The sequence below is a fragment of the Pristiophorus japonicus genome, chromosome 16 (genome assembly GCF_044704955.1).
Source record: "Pristiophorus japonicus isolate sPriJap1 chromosome 16, sPriJap1.hap1, whole genome shotgun sequence".
Taxonomy (NCBI): Eukaryota; Metazoa; Chordata; class Chondrichthyes; family Pristiophoridae; genus Pristiophorus; species Pristiophorus japonicus.
In genome coordinates this window covers 137,837,682-137,856,028 of record NC_091992.1, presented here as the reverse complement: position 1 = coordinate 137,856,028, position 18,347 = coordinate 137,837,682, and the positions used below count along the sequence as shown (strand labels likewise).

General features: G+C 47.4%; 2 protein-coding genes across 2 annotated transcripts in view; one reads left to right on the top strand and one right to left on the bottom strand.

The window, feature by feature from the left end:
* The window catches only part of LOC139226237 (inactive rhomboid protein 2-like), a 93,826-nt gene extending 90,940 nt beyond the window's left edge, over window positions 1–2,886 (top strand). The window contains exon 17 of the mRNA XM_070856858.1: window positions 1,797–2,886. Within this exon, the coding sequence (XP_070712959.1) occupies window positions 1,797–2,216 (420 nt within the window). The 3' untranslated portion in view covers window positions 2,217–2,886. The remainder of the gene's footprint in view (window positions 1–1,796) is intronic.
* A 1,613-nt stretch (window positions 2,887–4,499) lies between these two features.
* The window catches only part of LOC139227198 (serotonin N-acetyltransferase-like), a 42,766-nt gene continuing 28,918 nt past the window's right edge, over window positions 4,500–18,347 (bottom strand). The window contains exons 3-4 of the mRNA XM_070858260.1: window positions 13,714–13,868; window positions 4,500–4,805 (exon numbers count right to left, since the gene is read on the bottom strand). Of these exons, the coding sequence (XP_070714361.1) occupies window positions 4,500–4,805; window positions 13,714–13,868 (461 nt within the window). The remainder of the gene's footprint in view (window positions 4,806–13,713; window positions 13,869–18,347) is intronic.

Sequence of the window (18,347 nt, the reverse complement as noted above, 5' to 3'; positions counted from 1 at the left end):
CAGATTAGCCATTGGGATTTGATGATCTGACGTCAATCAGACCTCCAATCATTGGCTGCTCACTCACTCGCAATGTTCCTGAGCAGGATTTCAAATAAAAACAGACATCTGCTGTGTTAAACTGTGCCTCCCCTCCACCTGTACTGACCCGGGCCTCCCCTCCACCTGTACTGACCCGGGCCTCCCCTCCACCTGTACTGACCCGGGGCTCCCCTCCACCTGTACTGACCAGGGCCTCCCCTCCACCTCTACTGACCAGGGCCTCCCCTCCACCTGTACTGACCAGGGCCTCCCCTCCACCTGTACTGACCAGGGCCTCCCCTCCACCTGTACTGACCAGGGCCTCCCCTCCACCTGTACTGACCAGGGCCTCCCCTCCACCTGTACTGACCCGGGCCTCCCCTCCACATGCTCTGGCTCACTGACCTGTCTCTCTGTATCATCTGCTTATCTCCTCTCCATTGACCCTGTCACCATTTCTAGAATTTTCCTAAAGGCACCAAATGAGTTTGAATAATAGGAGCCATTGATTGGCTCAATTAATAAACTAAATATTTAGTGTTGTATTCCTTTATTCTGTGATTCTGATATCAGCTCCTGAAACTGCCCTGGTCAGAGTCCACAGTCATATTGTCCGTGACTATTCCTTCTCACCTCCTGACATGGTTAATGTCTCCATCCTCCCCCATCCCGTGCCCCCACCCACCCCTATCCTGCCCAATCCCTCCCCCCCACCCTGTGCCCCATTCCCCCCCATCCTGTCCAATTCCCCGCCCCCATTCTGTGCCCCCATCCCCACATCCTGTTCCCTGCTCTATCACTCTGGTGATCTGTGGTTTCAGTGCTACATGTCCCAATGCAGCATCTCCTGCAAACACTTGCGGTCCCAATCCCACATGGGCATTGGTATGTCCCACCAGTCCTTGCCTCCCTCCAATCTCAATGTGTTGCCTCTCATGATATTTCTAAGCACGGAGTGAGCTTTCTCATTGAAGCTCTTCATTCCACCAAGTTCCTCGACTGCCCTCCCAGTGGCCCTGGACTCCCGCCTGGAGGCAGCCGCACGATGTTTTACTGTCTAAATGCATAGTGTTACAAAGATTGAGAACCTTTGTGTTAAAGGGTAACACAATATGGAAGAGAAATAACTGAATGATAATGAGCATCTAATGGGTTTGAATATTATCACACAACATAGGATGCCCTTTGGCCCATTGAGCCGGGTAAATAGTGAAACAAGGGTTTAGTACTCGGAACATAAAAGGAGGTTACAACATTCACACAGGGTTGTTAGAGTGTGGAATACTTTAGCATAAGTGGTTGTTGCAGCTAGGTCAATTGTCACGTTTAAGAGAGAATTAAAATTTTAAAGAAAAAAAGACATGGAATGGGATTTAGAGCTTTGCTTCGTATCTAACCCGAGAATGATTTACAGTACACTGGTCTCTCAAATCTTTTCGTGCATCATTGCAGCAATAACTTGCATTTATATAGCGCCTTTAATGCAGTTAAACATCCCTTCACAGGAGCGATTATCAGACAAAATTTGACACCGAGCCTTATAAGGAGACATTGAGGCAGGTGACCAAAAGCTGGGTCAAAGAAGTAGGTTTTAAGGATCGTCTTAAAGAAGGAGAGAAAGAGGCGGAGAGGTTTAGGGAGGGAGTTCCAGAGCTTGGGGCCCAGGCAACAGAAGGCACGGCCACCGATGGTGAAGCGATTATAATCAGGGATGGGTAAAAGACCAGAGTTGGACAGCACACTGTAACAATTGTGTCATCTTCCTCCCACACTAGGTTGGACCTGCAGGCTCCCATTTCGGCTTGTTGGCCTGTCTCTTTGTAGAATTGTTTCAGAGTTGGCCGATTCTGGAGAAGCCGTGGAAAGCCTTGATGAAGTTGGTCGGAATCGCTCTCTTTCTCTTTGTCTTCGGCTTGTTGCCTTGGATTGACAATATTGCTCATATCTTTGGGTTCATTAGTGGACTCTTGCTATCGTTTGCCTTCTTACCATACATTACCTTTGGTCAGGGGGATAAATACAGGAAGAGAATATTGATCATTGCCTCCCTCCTGGTTTTTGTTGGACTCTCTGCAGCTCTGGTGATCTGGTTCTATGTGTATCCCATGAACTGTCATTGGTGCGAGTACCTCACCTGCATCCCATTCACCAGCAAATTCTGTGAAAAGTACGAGCTAGATCAAATCATACACTGAGCAAGAATTCAGGATGGTGGTGTTGGGATAAGTGACCATGTGCTCTACTGGAAATGTCACAGTGCAATGGTAATGGAGCCTTTGTAAATGTACTGAAGGTGAAGCCCAGTCAAATCCAGGAGCTGAGAGTTGTACCACTAACCAAATCCTGGTGCTGGATAATTGGAAAACAGAATGGATTATATTACTGCATTCCGTATGTTGGTTTTATATGTTGAATATTTGTGAATATCATTCCAATTATTGCCCAACCTACTGCTCTGCTCCACAAATATTCTCCAGAACGTTTACATCAAATGCCTTTTCTCCATTAAGCATCGAGAGGGTGAAACACATGTAACCTCCACGTCCGAACATTGTCATATTTTCTGATAAGCCAAGGATTTGTCTGAATCTTTCCTGTCGCACCCATTCAGGCCATTGGGCGGTCAGTATGGGGATGTACCGGTCAGTACGGGAATGTTGGGGGAGATTTTTTTTTATTGTGTCCGTTTGAACTGTGAAAAATACCCAATGATACAATTAAAGTGCTTTTTCACTCTTTGAGTTGTGTCTGCCGAGATCACTTTGAGCAGTGAACACTGGGATGAGCACAAGTCTGGCATTGCCAGAAGTTGGTGTGTGTCTGTGTGTGTGCGCACTGTACTGTGTGTGTGTCCCCTGTGTACGGAGGGCAATGGGGCCGTGTGCGTGCGTGCGTGTTCTGGGTGATCAATTTCTGGGTCTGGGCTCTGGTTTGTGTGAGCCCGTTGAATCTGAAACTGAAGGTGTGAAATAAATGTTGCTTTAATCTGAAGTGAGTTTTAACTTGAAATTCTTCGGCATATTTTTTATTTTAAAGGTGGACAGTCTGAAGTGACCATATTTCCCAGGATACGACAGTGTTTCCTCGGACAGGAGGGGCGGGAACCAGAGGTCACAGATTTAAGGTGATTGGCCAAAGAACTGGAGGAGAAATGAGGGGAAATTCTTTTGCACAGAGAGTTGTTCAGATCTGGAACACACTGCCTGAAAGGGCGGCGGAATCAGATTCCAAAGGCAATTGGACGTGCCCTTGAAGGGGGAAATTTGCAGTGTAACGGGGAAAAGGCTGGGTTTGTGGGACGGGCTGGATAGAGACATGAATGGCCTCGTTCTGTGCTATAAGATTCTGTGGGAGGTTATCGATGGATTTTAAGGGGACATTCAAAGGGCACCGGGAATGAGACAGTGTCATTATGGAGAAAAGTTTGAAACATTGAGGCTTATTCACTGGACCAGAGGCAGTGAATGTAACAATAGTTTGAGTTTGAGAGTCGATATTTATAGATTGCGGATTTTCACCAGAACGGGGAAATTATAGGGAATATTTTCAGAGGGTTAATATAACTAATGAGACTATAAATAATTTAAAGGGCAATTGGAGAAGTATTGGGAAAGGAAGAACTGATCGGGAAGAGAGCAGGGACATGGGATTGGACGAGCACAGGTGTGATGGGCCGAATGGCCTCCTGCGCTGCAATATTATGATGATCAGTGGGATTGGCAGCAGAAGGGAACCCCCCATCAGCAGAATGTTGATAAAAGTAACGGAAGTTCAAAAATAAATTATTTATTTGCTAAACTTGACAAAAATTCTTGAATGAAGACGCGAGGTCAGGTGCTGCCGGAAGTTGCTCGGGACCAGGTGTATTTTATATTGTGTACAGTGCAATGATACAGACTGCTCCCCACACTCGCTCCCTGGTTTCTCATACAATCTGGCTCAACCTCGACTCACAACTCAAATCAGACAGGAACACAAATCACTTTTGATGCTTTAATATTTTAGCACGAAATACAATGAGCTGATTTGCTTTACTGAGAAACACTGCCTGTGAAGCCACTGCTTTGAGGCTCAGTGAATGGATAGAACTGGCTCCAAACAGCTGGGAGCTGAAAACAGGTTGAACAGTGTTGGCTGCACAGTATCACCGGGAGACTAACGAAACTGGAGCGTATGTGACACCCTCACATTGCTGACGTACTCTAAGAGAGCGGAATTAGTGGCGAAGCAGGAGCCAATTTGGGAGCGAGACCATTGCTGGATCTGACTGCCCCTGCTCCAGGGCTGGCTCCCGGGCCAGGATTTCACTGATTGTGGAACTCATTGGATTTTACTCTTTGAGCTTTGTCGTGGCGCGGTGTAAATTCTAACCTAGAAACTATGGGTCGTTTGAAGTACGAGCAGTTTAATAGCAGAGAGCTGCAGTAGAGGCTTTGGTTCCAGTGAACGCTGCACTAACATGGCCCGAGAAACGGGCTCTAACAGCCACTGTTCCGGCGCATCAAAGCATGTCCTCGGATTGCATATTCCATCTCGATGAAAGTCAATGGTCCCACGGTGATCTCGGAGGGCCCCAGCTCCTTAAATCCGCACCTCCTGTAGAAAGAAACCAAGAAATCCTCACACATCAGCATTGCCCGGTGGACATAGGGCAGACAGCGGAGGTACTGCAGATAGCGCCACAGCAGGATGGGCCCTTTGCCCTGCTGGCGGAAGGTGCGGTGCACCGCCAGAACATGGATGTGCACCGTGGAACCGTGGGCAATGTGGAGCACCATCGCGTCCTGCAGACAGAGGAAGAGAAGCAGTTTAATGGAGTTAGCCGCTGCCCGAGTTAAAATGTAGCAAATATCGTTTACAGAACACAGTGACGGCTCATACAACGCTTTCGTAGAAAACAAAATTAAGTTAAATCTGGGGGACACTCCAAACACTTATCAAGGCCCTTTTTTGTTTTTTTTGGTGTTTTTTAAAATGTTTTTTGTGGGGTTTTTTGGGCACTAAAACCATAAATTTACGTGCCCCCTATAAAAGGGGAGTGACGGCTCATAGAACCTGCTAAGAGTGGGACGGCTACATATACACAAGGGAGAAAAGATGAACCAGGTTTCAAGGAAGAGTCTCAGACGCTAACGGTCTGTGTATTTCCAGCAATGTCTCCTTTTATCTGAGGTGAAAATGATGCCTGTCTCCTTCCATCCACATATGAAAACAATGACCTCTGAATTAAGCAAACCAGTTGATGCATCGAAAGGAAATGCAGAGAGCAGCTTCAGGCCATGCTGCGATGTACAAATCTCCAGGAACAGCCTGACTTAGGAACATTGCAACACACTGGCATTTCTCAAATGTAAAGTTTCACTGCAAACTCTTCAAGCTTGAGGCGGGCTTCACATGTCTCTACGAATGACACTCATCATCACTGGAAGCCGAGGCTCCAACTCACCAGTAAGGTGAAGCAGGCCAGTGTGAGTGCAATACTAACACATTGTGCTAATGTCAACACTAACTGCTCCCAGGGCAGGTACAGAAGCGGTTAGATTCAGACTAAAGCTCATAAGAGCATAAGAATTAGGAGCAAGAGTAGGCCATATGGCCCCTCGAGCCTATTCCGCTGATCTTCTACCTCAACTCCACTCCCCTGCACTATCCCTATATCCCTTGATTCCCTTAATATCCAAAAATCTATAGATCTCTGTCTTGAATATACTCAAAGACTGAGCCTCTACAGCCCTTTGGGGTAGAGGTTCACCACTCTCTGAGTGAACAAATTTCGCCTCATCTCAGTCCTAAATGGCCAACCCCTTATTCTGAGACTGTGATCCCTGGTTCTAAACTCCTCTGCATTAACCCTGTCAAGAACATAAGAACATAAGAATTAGGAGCAGGAATAGGCCATACGGCCCCTCGAGCCTGCTCCGCCATTCAATAAGATTATGGCTGGTCTGATCTTGGCCTCAACTACACTTTCCTCCCTGTTCCCCATAACCTTTGACTCCCCTGTAGTTCAATAATCTGTCTATCTCTGTCTTGAATATATTCAATGACTCCACTTCTACAGTTTTCTGGGTTAGAGAATTCCAAAGATTCACGATAATCAAGGGGCTATACGGAGGGGGGAACTTAAAACAATCACTATCACTAGAGAAAAAGTACTAGGCAAACTGATAGGACTAAAGGTGGACAAGTCCACTGGACCTGATGGCTTACATCCTAGGGTCTTAAAAGAAGTGGCTGCAGAGATAGTGGATACATTGGTTGTAATCTACCAAAATTCCCTGGATTCTGGTGAGGTCCCAGTGGATTGCAAAATCACAAATGTAACGCCCCTATTCAAGAAAGGAGGCAGACAGAAAGAATGAAACTATAGACCAGTTATCCTAACATCTGTCATTGGGAAAATGCTGCAGTCCATTATTAAGGAAGCAGTAGTGGGACATTTAGAAAATCATAATACAATCAAACAGAGTCAGCATGGTTTTATAAAAGGGAAATCATGTTTGACAAATTTTCTAGAGTTCTTTGGAGATATAACGAGCAGGGTGGATAAAGGGGAACCAGTAGATGTAGTGTATTTGGATTTTCAGAAGGCATTCGATAAGGTGCCACATAAAAGGTTACTGCACAAGATAAGTGTTCACGGGGTTGGGGGTAATATATTAGCATGGATAGAGGATTGGCTAACTAACAGAAAACAGAGAGTCGGGATAAATGGGTCATTTTCAGGTTGGCAAATTATAACTAGTGGGGTGCCACTGGGATCAGTGCTGGGGCCCCAACTATTTAAAAATCTATATTAATGACTTGGATGAAGGGACCGAGTGTAATGTAGCCAAGTTTGCTGATGATACAAAGATAGGTTGGAAAGCAAGTTGTGAAGAGGACACAAAGAATCTGTGAAGAGGTATGGATAGGTTAAGTGAGTGGGCAAAAATTTGACAGATGCAGTAGAATGTGGGAAAATGTGAGGTTATCCACTTTGGTAGGAAGAATAAAAAAGCAAATTATTATTTAAATGAAGAGAGACTACAAAATGCTGCGGTACAGAGGGATCTGGGGGTGCTTGTACATGAAACACAAAAAGTTAGCATGCAGGATTAGAAAGGTAGATGGAATGTTGGCCTTTATTGCAAGGGGGGTGGAGTACAAAAGCAGAGAAGTCCTGCTACAACTGTGCAGGGTATTGGTGAGACCATACCTGGCGTACTTTTGGTCTCTGTATTTAAAGAAGGATATACTTGCATTAGAGGCAGTTCAGAGAAGGTTCACTGGGTTGATTCCTGAGATGAAGGGGTTGTCTTATGAAGATAGGTTAAGTAGGTTGGGCCTGTACTCATTGGAGTTCAGAAGAATGAGAGGTGACATTATTGAAACATATAAGATAATGAGGGGGCTCAACAAGGTTGATGCAGAGAGGATATTTCCACTCATAGAGGAAACTAAAACTTGGAGACATAGTCTCAGAATAAGGGGCCGCCCATTTAAAAATGGAGATGAGGATGAATTTATTTTCTAAGAGGGTTGTAAATCTGTGGAATTCTCTGCCCCAGTGAGCTGTCGAGGCTGGGTCATTGAATATATTTAAGGTGGAGATAGACAGATTTTTGAGTGATAACGGAATAAAGGGTTATGGGAAGTGGGCAGGGAAGTGGAGCTGAGCCCATGATCAGATCAGCCATGATCTTATTGAATGGTGGAGCAGGCTCGAGGGGCCGAATGGCCGACTCCTGCTCATGTTTCTTATGTTTTTATGTTCTGAGAGAAGAATTCCTCATCTCCGTCAAAAATGGGCGATCCCTTATTCTGAAACTATGCCCCACAGGGGCAACATCCTCTCAGCAACTACCTTGTCAAGCCCCCTCAGAACCTTATGTTTCAATAAGACCACCTCTCATTCCTCTAATCTCCAATAAGTACAGGCCCAACCTGCTCAATCTTTCCACATAAGACAACCCCTTCATGCCAGGAATCAACCTCATCAACCTTCTCTGAAATGCCTCAAATGCAAGCCCTGTAAGAATTTTGTATGTTTCATTGAGATTCTAAACTCTAGAGAATATCGGCCTAGTCTACTCAATCTCTCCTCATAGGACAATCCCACCATCCCAGCAATCAGTCTGGTGAACCTTCGTTGCACTCCCTCTATGGCAAGTATATCCTTCCTTAGGTAAGGAGACCAAAATTGTACACAATACTCCAGGTGTGGTCTCACCAGGACCCAATATAATTGCAGTAAGACATCGTTACTCTTATACTCAAATCCTTTTGCAATAAAGGCCAATATACTATTTTCATTCTTAATTGCTTGTTGTACCTGCAGGTTAACTTTCAGTGATTGGTGTACAAGGACACCCAGGTCCCTCTGAACACCAACATTTCCCAATCTCTCACCATATAAAAAACACTCTGTTCTTCTATTTCCTACCAAAGTGGATAACTTCACATTTCTACACATTATATTCCACTTGCCATGTTCTTGCCCACACACTTAGCCTGTCTATATCCCCTTGCAGTCTCTTTGCATCCTACTCACAACTTACATTCCCACCTAGCTTTGTATCATCAGCAAATTTGGATATATTACATTTGGTCCCCTCACCCAAATCATTGATATAGATTGTGAATAGCATGGGGTTAGATATAGAGTAAAGGTTCCTCTACACTGTCCCATCAAACACTCCCAGAGCAGGTACAGCGTGGATTAGATACAGAGTAAAGCTCCCTCTGCACTGTCCCATAAACACACCCAGGGCAGGTACATCACGGGTTAGATACAGAGTAAAGCTCCCTCTACAATTCAGGTAAAGCACGGGTTAGATACAGAGTAAATATACCTCTACACCGTCCCATCAAACATTCCCAGAGCAGGTACAGCACGGGTTAGATACAGAGTAAAGCTCCCTCTACAATGTCCCACCAAAACACTCCTGGGATAGAGAAGTCCTGCTACAACTGTACAGGGTATTGGTAAAGCCACACCTGGAGTACTGAATACAGTTTTGGTCTCCGTATTTAAGGAAGGATATACTTGCATTGGAGGCTGTTCAGGGAAGGTTCACTAGGTTGATTCCGGAGATGAGGGGGTTGACTTATGAAGATAGGTTGAGTAGGTTGGGCCTAGTCTCATTGGAGTTCAGAAGAATGAGAGGTGATCTTATCGAAACATATAAGATAATGAGGGGGCTCGAAAGGTGGCTGCAGAGAGGATATTTCCACTCATAGGGGAAACTAAAACTAGGGGGCATAGTCTCAGAATAAGGGGCCTCCCATTTAAAACTGAGAGGATAACATTTGTTCTCTGAGGGTTGTAAATCTATGGAATTCTCTGCCCCAGAGAACTGTGGAGGCTGGGTCATTAAATATAGTTAAGGCAGAGATCGAGAAATTTTTGAGCGATAAGGGGATAAAGGGATTATGGGGAGCAGGCAGGGAAATGGAGCTGAGTCCATGATCAGATCAGCCATGATCTTATTAAATGGCGGAGCAGGCTCGAGGGGCCAAATGGCCTATTCCTGCTCTTATTTCTTATGATCTTAATGCAATAGTTAAGATTAATGCAATAGTTAAGATTAATGAGGAAAGTAATGCAATAGTTAGGAAGGACATTAGCTTGGATGATGTGGAATCTATATGGGTAGAGCTGCAGAACACCAAAGGGCAAAAAACATTAGTGGGAGTTGTGTACAGACCTCCAAACAGTAGTAGTGATGTTGGGGAGGGCATCAAACAGGAAATTAGGGGTGCATGCAATAAAGGTGCAGCAGTTATAATGGGTGACTTTAATATGCACATAGATTGGGCTAGCCAAACTGGAAGCAATACGGTGGAGGAGGATTTCCTGGAGTGCATAAGGGATGGTTTTCTAGACCAATATGTCGAGGAAGCAACTAGGGGGGAGGCCATCTTAGACTGGGTGTTGTGTAATGAGAGAGGATTAATTAGCAATCTCGTTGTGCGAGGCCCCTTGGGGAAGAGTGACCATAATATGGTGGAATTCTGCATTAGGATGGAGAATGAGACAGTTAATTCAGAGACCATGGTCCAGAACTTAAAGAAGGGTAACTTTGAAGGTATGAGGCATGAATTGGCTAGGATAGATTGGCGAATGATACTTAAGAGGTTGACTGTGGATGGGCAATGGCAGACATTTAGAGACCGCATGGATGAACTACAACAATTGTACATTCCTGTCTGTCGTAAAAATAAAAAAGGGAAGGTGGCTCAACCGTGGCTATCAATGGGAAATCAGGGATAGTATTAAAGCCAAGGAAGTGGCATACAAATTGGCCAGAAATAGCAGCGAACCCGGGGACTGGGAGAAATTTAGAACTCAGCAGAGGAGGACAAAGGGTTTGATTAGGGCAGGGAAAATGGAGTACGAGAAGAAGCTTGCAGGGAACATTAAGGCGGATTGCAAAAGTTTCTATAGATATGTAAAGAGAAAAAGGTTAGTAAAGACAAACGTAGGTCCCGTGCAGTCAGAATCAGGGGAAGTCATAATGGGGAACAAAGAAATGGCAGACCAATTGAACAAGTACTTTGGTTCAGTATTCACTAAGGAGGACACAAACAACCTTCCGGATATAAAAGGGGTCAGAGGGTCTAGTAAGGAGGAGGAACTGAGGGAAATCCTTATTAGTCGGGAAATTGTGTTGGGGAAATTGATGGGATTGAAGGCCGATAAATCCCCAGGGCCTGATGGACTGCATCCCAGAGTACTTAAGGAGGTGGCCTTGGAAATAGCAGATGCATTGACAGTCATTTTCCAACATTCCATTGACTCTGGATCAGTTCCTATCGAGTGGAGGGTAGCCAATGTAACCCCACTTTTTAAAAAAGGAGGGAGAGAGAAAACAGGGAATTATAGACCGGTCAGCCTGACCTCAGTAGTGGGTAAAATGATGGAATCAATTATTAAGGATGTCATAGCAGCGCATTTGGAAAGAGGTGACATGATAGGTCCAAGTCAGCATGGATTTGTGAAAGGGAAATCATGCTTGACAAATCTTCTGGCATTTTTTGAGGATGTTTCCAGTAGAGTGGACAAGGGAGAACCAGTTGATGTGGTATATTTGGACTTTCAGAAGGCTTTCGACAAGGTCCCACACAAGAGATTAATGTGCAAAGTTAAAGCACATGGGATTGAGGGTAGTGTGCTGACATGGATTGAGAACTGGTTGTCAGACAGGAACCAAAGAGTAGGAGTAAATTGGTACTTTTCAGAATGGCGGCAGTGACTAGTGGGGTACCGCAAGGTTCTGTGCTGGGGCCCCAGCTGTTTACACTGTACATTAATGATTTAGACGCAAATGCATGGCAGATGAAGTATAATGTGGATAAATGTGAGGTTATCCACTTCGGTGGTAAAAACAGAGAGACAGACTATTATCTGAATGGTGACAGATTAGGAAAAGGGGAGGTGCAACGAGACCTGGGTGTCATGGTACATCAGTCATTGAAGGTTGGCATGCAGGTACAGCAGGCGGTTAAGAAAGCAAATGGCATGTTGGCCTTCATAGCGAGGGGATTTGAGTACAGGGGCAGGGAGGTGTTGCTACAATTGTACAGGGCCTTGGTGAGGCCACACCTGGAGTATTGTGTACAGTTTTGGTCTCCTAACTTGAGGAAGGACATTCTTGCTATTGAGGGAGTGCAGCGAAGATTCACCAGACTGATTCCCGGGATGGTGGGACTGACCTATCAAGAAAGACTGGATCAACTGGGCTTGTATTCACTGGAGTTCAGAAGAATGAGAGGGGACTTCATAGAAACGTTTAAAATTCTGACGGGTTTAGACAGGTTAGATACAGGAAGAATGTTCCCAATGTTGGGGAAGTCCAGAACCAGGGGTCACAGTCTAAGGATAAGGGGTAAGCCATTTAGGACCGAGATGAGGAGAAACTTCTTCACCCAGAGAGTGGTGAACCTGTGGAATTCTCTACCACAGAAAGTAGTTGAGGCCAATTCACTAAATATATTCAAAAGGGAGTTAGATGAAGTCCTTACTACTAGGGGGATCAAGGGGTATGGCGAGAAAGCAGGAATGGGGTACTGAAGTTGCATGTTCAGCCATGAACTCATTGAATGGCGGTGCAGGCTAGAAGGGCTGAATGGCCTACTCCTGCACCTATTTTCTATGTTTCTATGTACAACACGGGTTAGATACAAAGTAAAGCTCCCTGTACACTGTCCCTTCAAACACTCCCAGGGCAGGTACAGCACGGGTTAGATACAGAGTAAAGCTCCCTCTACACGGTCCCATCAAAAAACCTCCCTGAAATAGAGGAACTTAAAGAAATTAGTATTAATAAAAAAATAGTATTGGAGAAATTAATATGACTGAAAGCCAATAAATCCCCTGGATCTGACGGCCTACATCCTTGGGTTTTGAAAGAAGCAGCTATAGAGATAGTGGATGTATTGGTTGTCATCTTCCAAAATTCCATAGATTCTAGAATGGAACGGATTGGAAGGAAGCTTATGTAATACCGCTATTTAAAAAAGGAGGGACAGAGAAAACAGGGAACTACAGACCAGTTACCCTGACATCAGTCGTAGGGAAAATGCTATAATCTATTATTAAGGACATAATAACAGAGAACTTAGCAAATAATAATAGGATTGGACAGAGTCAACACAGATTTATGACGGGGAAATCAATGTTTGACAAATCTGTTAGTGTTTTTTGAGGTTGTAACTAGCAGAATAGATAAGGGAACCAGTGGATGTGGTGAATTTGGATTTTCAGAAGGCATTCGATAAGGTGCCACACAAGAGGTTTTTAAACTTGCCAGGCAGGTACAGCACGAGTTAGATACAGGGTAAAGCTCCCTCTACACTGTCCCATCAAACATTCCCAGGGCAGGTACTGCACGGGTTAGATACAGGGTAAAGCTCCCTCTACGCTTCCCATCAAACATTCCCAGGGCAGGTACTGCACGGGTTAGATACAGGGTAAAGCTCCCTCTACACTGTCCCATCAAACACTCCCAGGGCAGGTACAGGGGGTTAGATACAGAGTAAAGCTCCCTCTACACTGTCCCATCAAACACTCCCTGGGCAGGTACAGCACGGGGTTAGATACAGAGTAAAGCTCCCTCTACACTGTCCCATCAAACACTCCCAGGGCAGGTACAGCACTGGGTTAGATACAGAGTAAAGCTCCCTCTACACTGTCCCATCAAACACTCCCAGGGCAGGTACAGGGGGTTAGATACAGAGTAAAGCTCCCTCTACACTGTCCCATCAAACACTCCCAGGGCAGGGACAGCACGGGTTATGTTGCTGCAACATGTTTTACCCCAAGCCCAGAAGGCCCCTCATTGCACCAGTGTGACATTTTGATTTATCAGTCCAGCCATCTAGGTGCCTTGTGTTCAATTTATGCCAAATTATGGAGTGTTTGCACCTCTTGTCAATGCACTGAGCCTATTTTCTGCTAATCAAAGAGGCAATCAAAACCCCTTGGCCATTGCACTGCTTCTTTAAGAGCCTCTTTAAAAGCCACCTCATCGACCAAGCTTTTGGTCTCCTTTCTAATATCTCCTTTGGCTCAGCGTCCATCCCACCCCTGGGAAATGTTCCACATTGAAGTCACTAAACAAATATAAGTAATGATTAAGATTCTTGTAATAGAAGGATCAGGATGAAGGAGGTGAGATTGTGGGAACTTCACTTTGATCTGCTCCATACCTGTGACAGCTTCTCTTTATCCCAGAGAGAGCCAATGATGAAAGCCACCAGTCTCCCCTGTTCAAACAAGCCCAGGGATAGCTCAGGGCACAGAGTGAGGAAATGACGAACTTCATCAAGATGTAGAGGGCAGTCTCCAGAGACTGAAATAAATGCTGTAACACAAAATAAATAAATGCCACAAAACCAAAACACCATCTGTAAAAAAAGCTATGAATATAGAGATATAGTATTGTGATCGCAACTGCAATTCAAACAAAACTACACATTCTTTGGAAAAGCAAAATCAAAGCTCATAAACATCTTAACCGCTTGCTCTCAATGAAAATATATCTGGGGAGAGATGTAAAACAGGCTGCCACCTCACTATCACACAAAGTCAAAAGTGTGCCGGGCGGGGCTATGGGTTGGGAGGGGGGTTGCAGTGTGCCCGGGGGGGGGGGGGGGCGGGGGGAGAGTGCCCGGGGAGGGGAGGGGTAGTGGGGGGGAGGGGGTGGAGAGTGCCCGGGGGAGGAGAGTGCCCAGGGGGAGAATGTGCCGGGGGAGTGGGGGGGAAGCGTGTCTGGGGGGGCGGGGGAGAGTGCCCGGGGAAGGGAGGGGAGGGGTAGTGGGGGTGAGGGGGAGAGTGTGCCCGGGGGGGGTGGAGAGTGCCCGGGAGGAGAATGTGCTAGGGGAGGGGGGTTGGGAGAAGAGTGTGTCTGGGGGAGGAGGAGGGTCAGTGGGGGGAGGGGGAGAGTGTGGCCGAGGGGGCCGGGGGGCAGAGTGCCCAGGGGGGGGAAGAGTGTGCCCGGGGGGAGGGGAGAGTGTGCCCGGTGGGGGGGGGGAATGTGCCCAGGGGAGGGGGAGTGGAAGAGTGTGCCTGAGGGGTGGGGGGGGGTAGAGTGTGCTGGGGAGGGGCAGTGGGGGGTGGGGAATGTGCCCGGGGGGGGGAGGGGCAGTGGGGGGGGGAGGAGGGGAGAGTGTGCGGGGGGGGGGGGGAATGTGCCCAGGGGAGGGAGGGGCGGTGGGGAAGGGGAGGGGGAAAGTGTGCCGGGGGGGGGGGGGGGAAGTGGAGAGTGTGTAGGGGAGGAGGGCGGCGGTAGGGGGTGGGGAATGTGTCGGGGGGGGGGGGGCGGAGCAGTGGGGGTTGGAGGGGGAGAGTGTGCCCGGGGGTGGGGGGGGGGGGGGTGGGCGGAGAGGTTTCAGCCACTTCAAGAAACACCTGGACACCATCCGGTCCTCATCTGCTCACACTTCCAGATCTACAATTCTTGTCACGTTGTCACCAACCTTACCTACACAGAAATACCAAGTTGAGACCAAGTAGTTAGTGAGTGAAATGGATTGTGACTGGGTGATGCGCTGAACACTCCTTTGAATGAGTACCTGGAAGTAGATGTTGGGAGAGTGTCATTCCTCCATGGGTACTGGAGAAACAACGGCCCTGGGTAATATGTCCTGACTACACAATACAAATGCACATGAGGCCCATACTAGAGAGAAGGTCACTCTGTGACCAGTAACCTTTATTAGCCAGCTCTGAAGTGATGAAGGTGGGTGGAGCTTCCCCTTTTATACCTGAAAGTCCAGGTTAGGAGTGTCTCCCGCCAGTTCACCACCTAGTGGTCAGTGTTCTCACGGCGTACAACTTAGGTCAGTTTATACATGGGTTACATTGCTGGTTGAATACATGACATCACCTCCCCCGCAAAGTCTTATTAGGATCACAGGTTGAGTCTCTCTGGTGGTTTACGCTCCCTTGTAGAGCGCCTGAGTTGGGGCTCCGGTTGTTGGGCGCTGGCCTGAGTGTCTGCTGTTTGCGGTGCCTCAGACCTGTCCGGACTGCCCACAGTGACTGGGCTCTCCTCCACTTGGTTCTGGTGTTCGGTCACCTGTGGTGGAGTAAACTCTACATCGTGTTCTTCCTCTGTTTCTTCTATGGGGTTGTTGAACCTCCTTTTTGTTTGATCCACTTGTTTGCGGCAGATTTGTCCATGGGTGAGTTTAACTACCAGAATCCTATTCCCCTCTTTGGCAATCACAGTGCCTGCGAGCCATTTAGGCCCTGCAGCGTAATTGGGGACAAAGACAGGGTCATTGATATCAATACATCGCGCCCTCACATTCCCGTCATGGTAGTCACATTGTGACTGGTGCCTGCTCTCAACAATTTCTTTCATGGTGGGGTATATAAGGGATAACCTGGTTTTGAGCGTCCTTTTCATTAGCAGCTCCGCCTGTGAGCGAGTGTGGTTAGGATCTATTGGCCAATAGGAGGCGTGATAAGCGGCTTTGTAGGGAACTCCCTTGGATTCTGAGCATCCCCTGTTTGATTATCTGCACTGCTCGTTCTGCCTGGCCGTTTGAGGCCGGCTTGAACGGTGCCATTCTGACATGGTTGATACCATTTCCTGCCATAAAGTCCTGGAATTCAATGCTTGTAAAGCATGGGCCATTGTCGCTGACCAAGACGTCCGGTAGACCATGGGCAGCGAACATTGCCCGTAGACTTTCTACTGTGGCAGAGGATGTGCTTGAATTGAGAATGTCACACTCGATCCATTTGGAGTAGGCATCGATTACAACCAAAAACATTTTTCCCATGAAAGGACCTGCGTAGTCCACATGGATGCGTGACCAAGGCTTAGCGGGCCAGGACCAGGGGCTAAGGGGGGCTTCATTGGGCGCATTGCCCAGCTGGGCACACGTGTTGCACCTGCGAACACAAAGTTCCAGGTCTGCATCTATCCCTGGCCACCAAACATGTGACCTGGCAATTGCCTTCATCATGACAATGCCCGGGTGCTCATTGTGGAGTTCTCGGATGAACGCCTCTCTGCCCCCCTGGGGCATGACTACTCGGTTTCCCCATAGTAGGCAATCAGCCTGAATCAAGAGTTCATCCTTGCGCCTGTGAAATGGTTTAAATTCCTCAGGGTATGCCCCGTACGTGGCTGTCCATTCCCCATTCAGGACATATTTCTTGACTAAAGACAGTAGCGGGTCTCTATTTGTCCAGACTTTGATCTGACGGGCTGTCACGGGTGAGCCTTTGCTTTTGAAAGCTTCAACAGCCATGACCATCTCAGCACCATGCTCGGTTACCCCCTCGGTGGTGGCTAGTGGGAGCCTGCTGAGTGCATCAGTGCAGTTTTCAGTGTCCGGTCTGTGCCGAATTGTATACTCATAGGCGGCTAACGTGAGTGCCCACCTCTGTATGTGGGCCGATGCGTTTGCATTTATGGCCTTGTTGTCGGCCAAAAGGGACATTAGCGGTTTGTGATCTGTCTCCAGCTCAAATTTCCTGCCAAACAGGTACTGGTGCATTTTCTTTACCGCATATACACATGCAAGCGCCTCCTTTTCTACCATCCCGTAGCCCCTTTCTGCCTGGGACAGACTTCTGGAGGCATAAGCTACCGGCTGTAACTGACCCTTGGCATTGACATGCTGCAAAACACACCCGACACCATAGGACGACGCATCGCACGTTAAAACAAGTTTCTTACACGGGTCATATAGCGTTAACAGATTGTTGGAACATAACAAATTGCTTGCTCTATCAAAAGCCCTTTCCTGGCCATCCCCCCAGACCCATTCGCGACCTTTGCATAGGAGCACGTGTAGCAGCTCTAACAGTGTGCTCAATTTGGGAAGAAAGTTACCAAAATAGTTCAGGAGCTCCAGGAACGAACGCAGCTCCGTCGTGTTACGGGGTCTGGGTGCTCTCTGGATCGCTTCCGTCTTGGATGCAGTAGGCCTGATCCCGTCTGCTGCTACCCTCATCCCCAGGAATTCTACTTCTGGAGCTAGGAAGACGCACTTTGCCTTTTTCAGTCGCAGAACTACCCGGTCCAGGCTGCGTAGCACCACCTCCAGGTTGTGGAGATGTTCTTCAGTATCGTAACCAGTGATGAGGATGTCGTCTTGAAAAACCACCGTCCTTGGAATCGACTTGAGGAGGCTTTCCATATTTCGTTGGAAGATCGCGGCGGCTGAACGAATCCCAAACGGACATCTGTTGTACTCAAACAACCCCTTGTGTGTCGTGATGGTGGTCAGCTTCTTTGACTCACTTGCCAGCTCCTGGGTCATGTAAGCTGAGGTCAGGTCCAATTTTGAAAAAAGTTTGCCACCGGATAACGTCGCAAAGAGGTCCTCCGCTCTCGGTAGCCGGTACTGGTCTTGGAGTGACACCCGATTGATGGTGGCCTTGTAATCACCACATATCCTGACCAACCCATCTGCCTTGAGCATCGGCACAATCGGGCTCGCCCAGTCACTGAATTCGACTGGCGAGATGATGCCTTCCCTCAGCAGGCGGTCCAAATCGCCTTCTATCTTTTCCCGCATCACGCACTGGCCTTGTGGTGTACTGGCCTGGCATCCGGGTTTATGTGAATCACTACCTTGGTCCCCATGAAAGTGCCAATAAGCGGGTTGAAATAGTGAGTCAAATTTGTCCAGGACCTGTGAGCATGATATTCGCTCCACAGAAGAAACTGCATTGACATCGCCCCATTTCCAGTTCATGACAGCAAGCCAACTCCTCCCCAGTAGTGCGGGACCGTCCCCCGGGACAATCCAGAGTGGCAACCGGTTCTCCAAATCTTTGTGGGTCACGACTACCGTGGCGCTGCCTAGCACCGGAATGA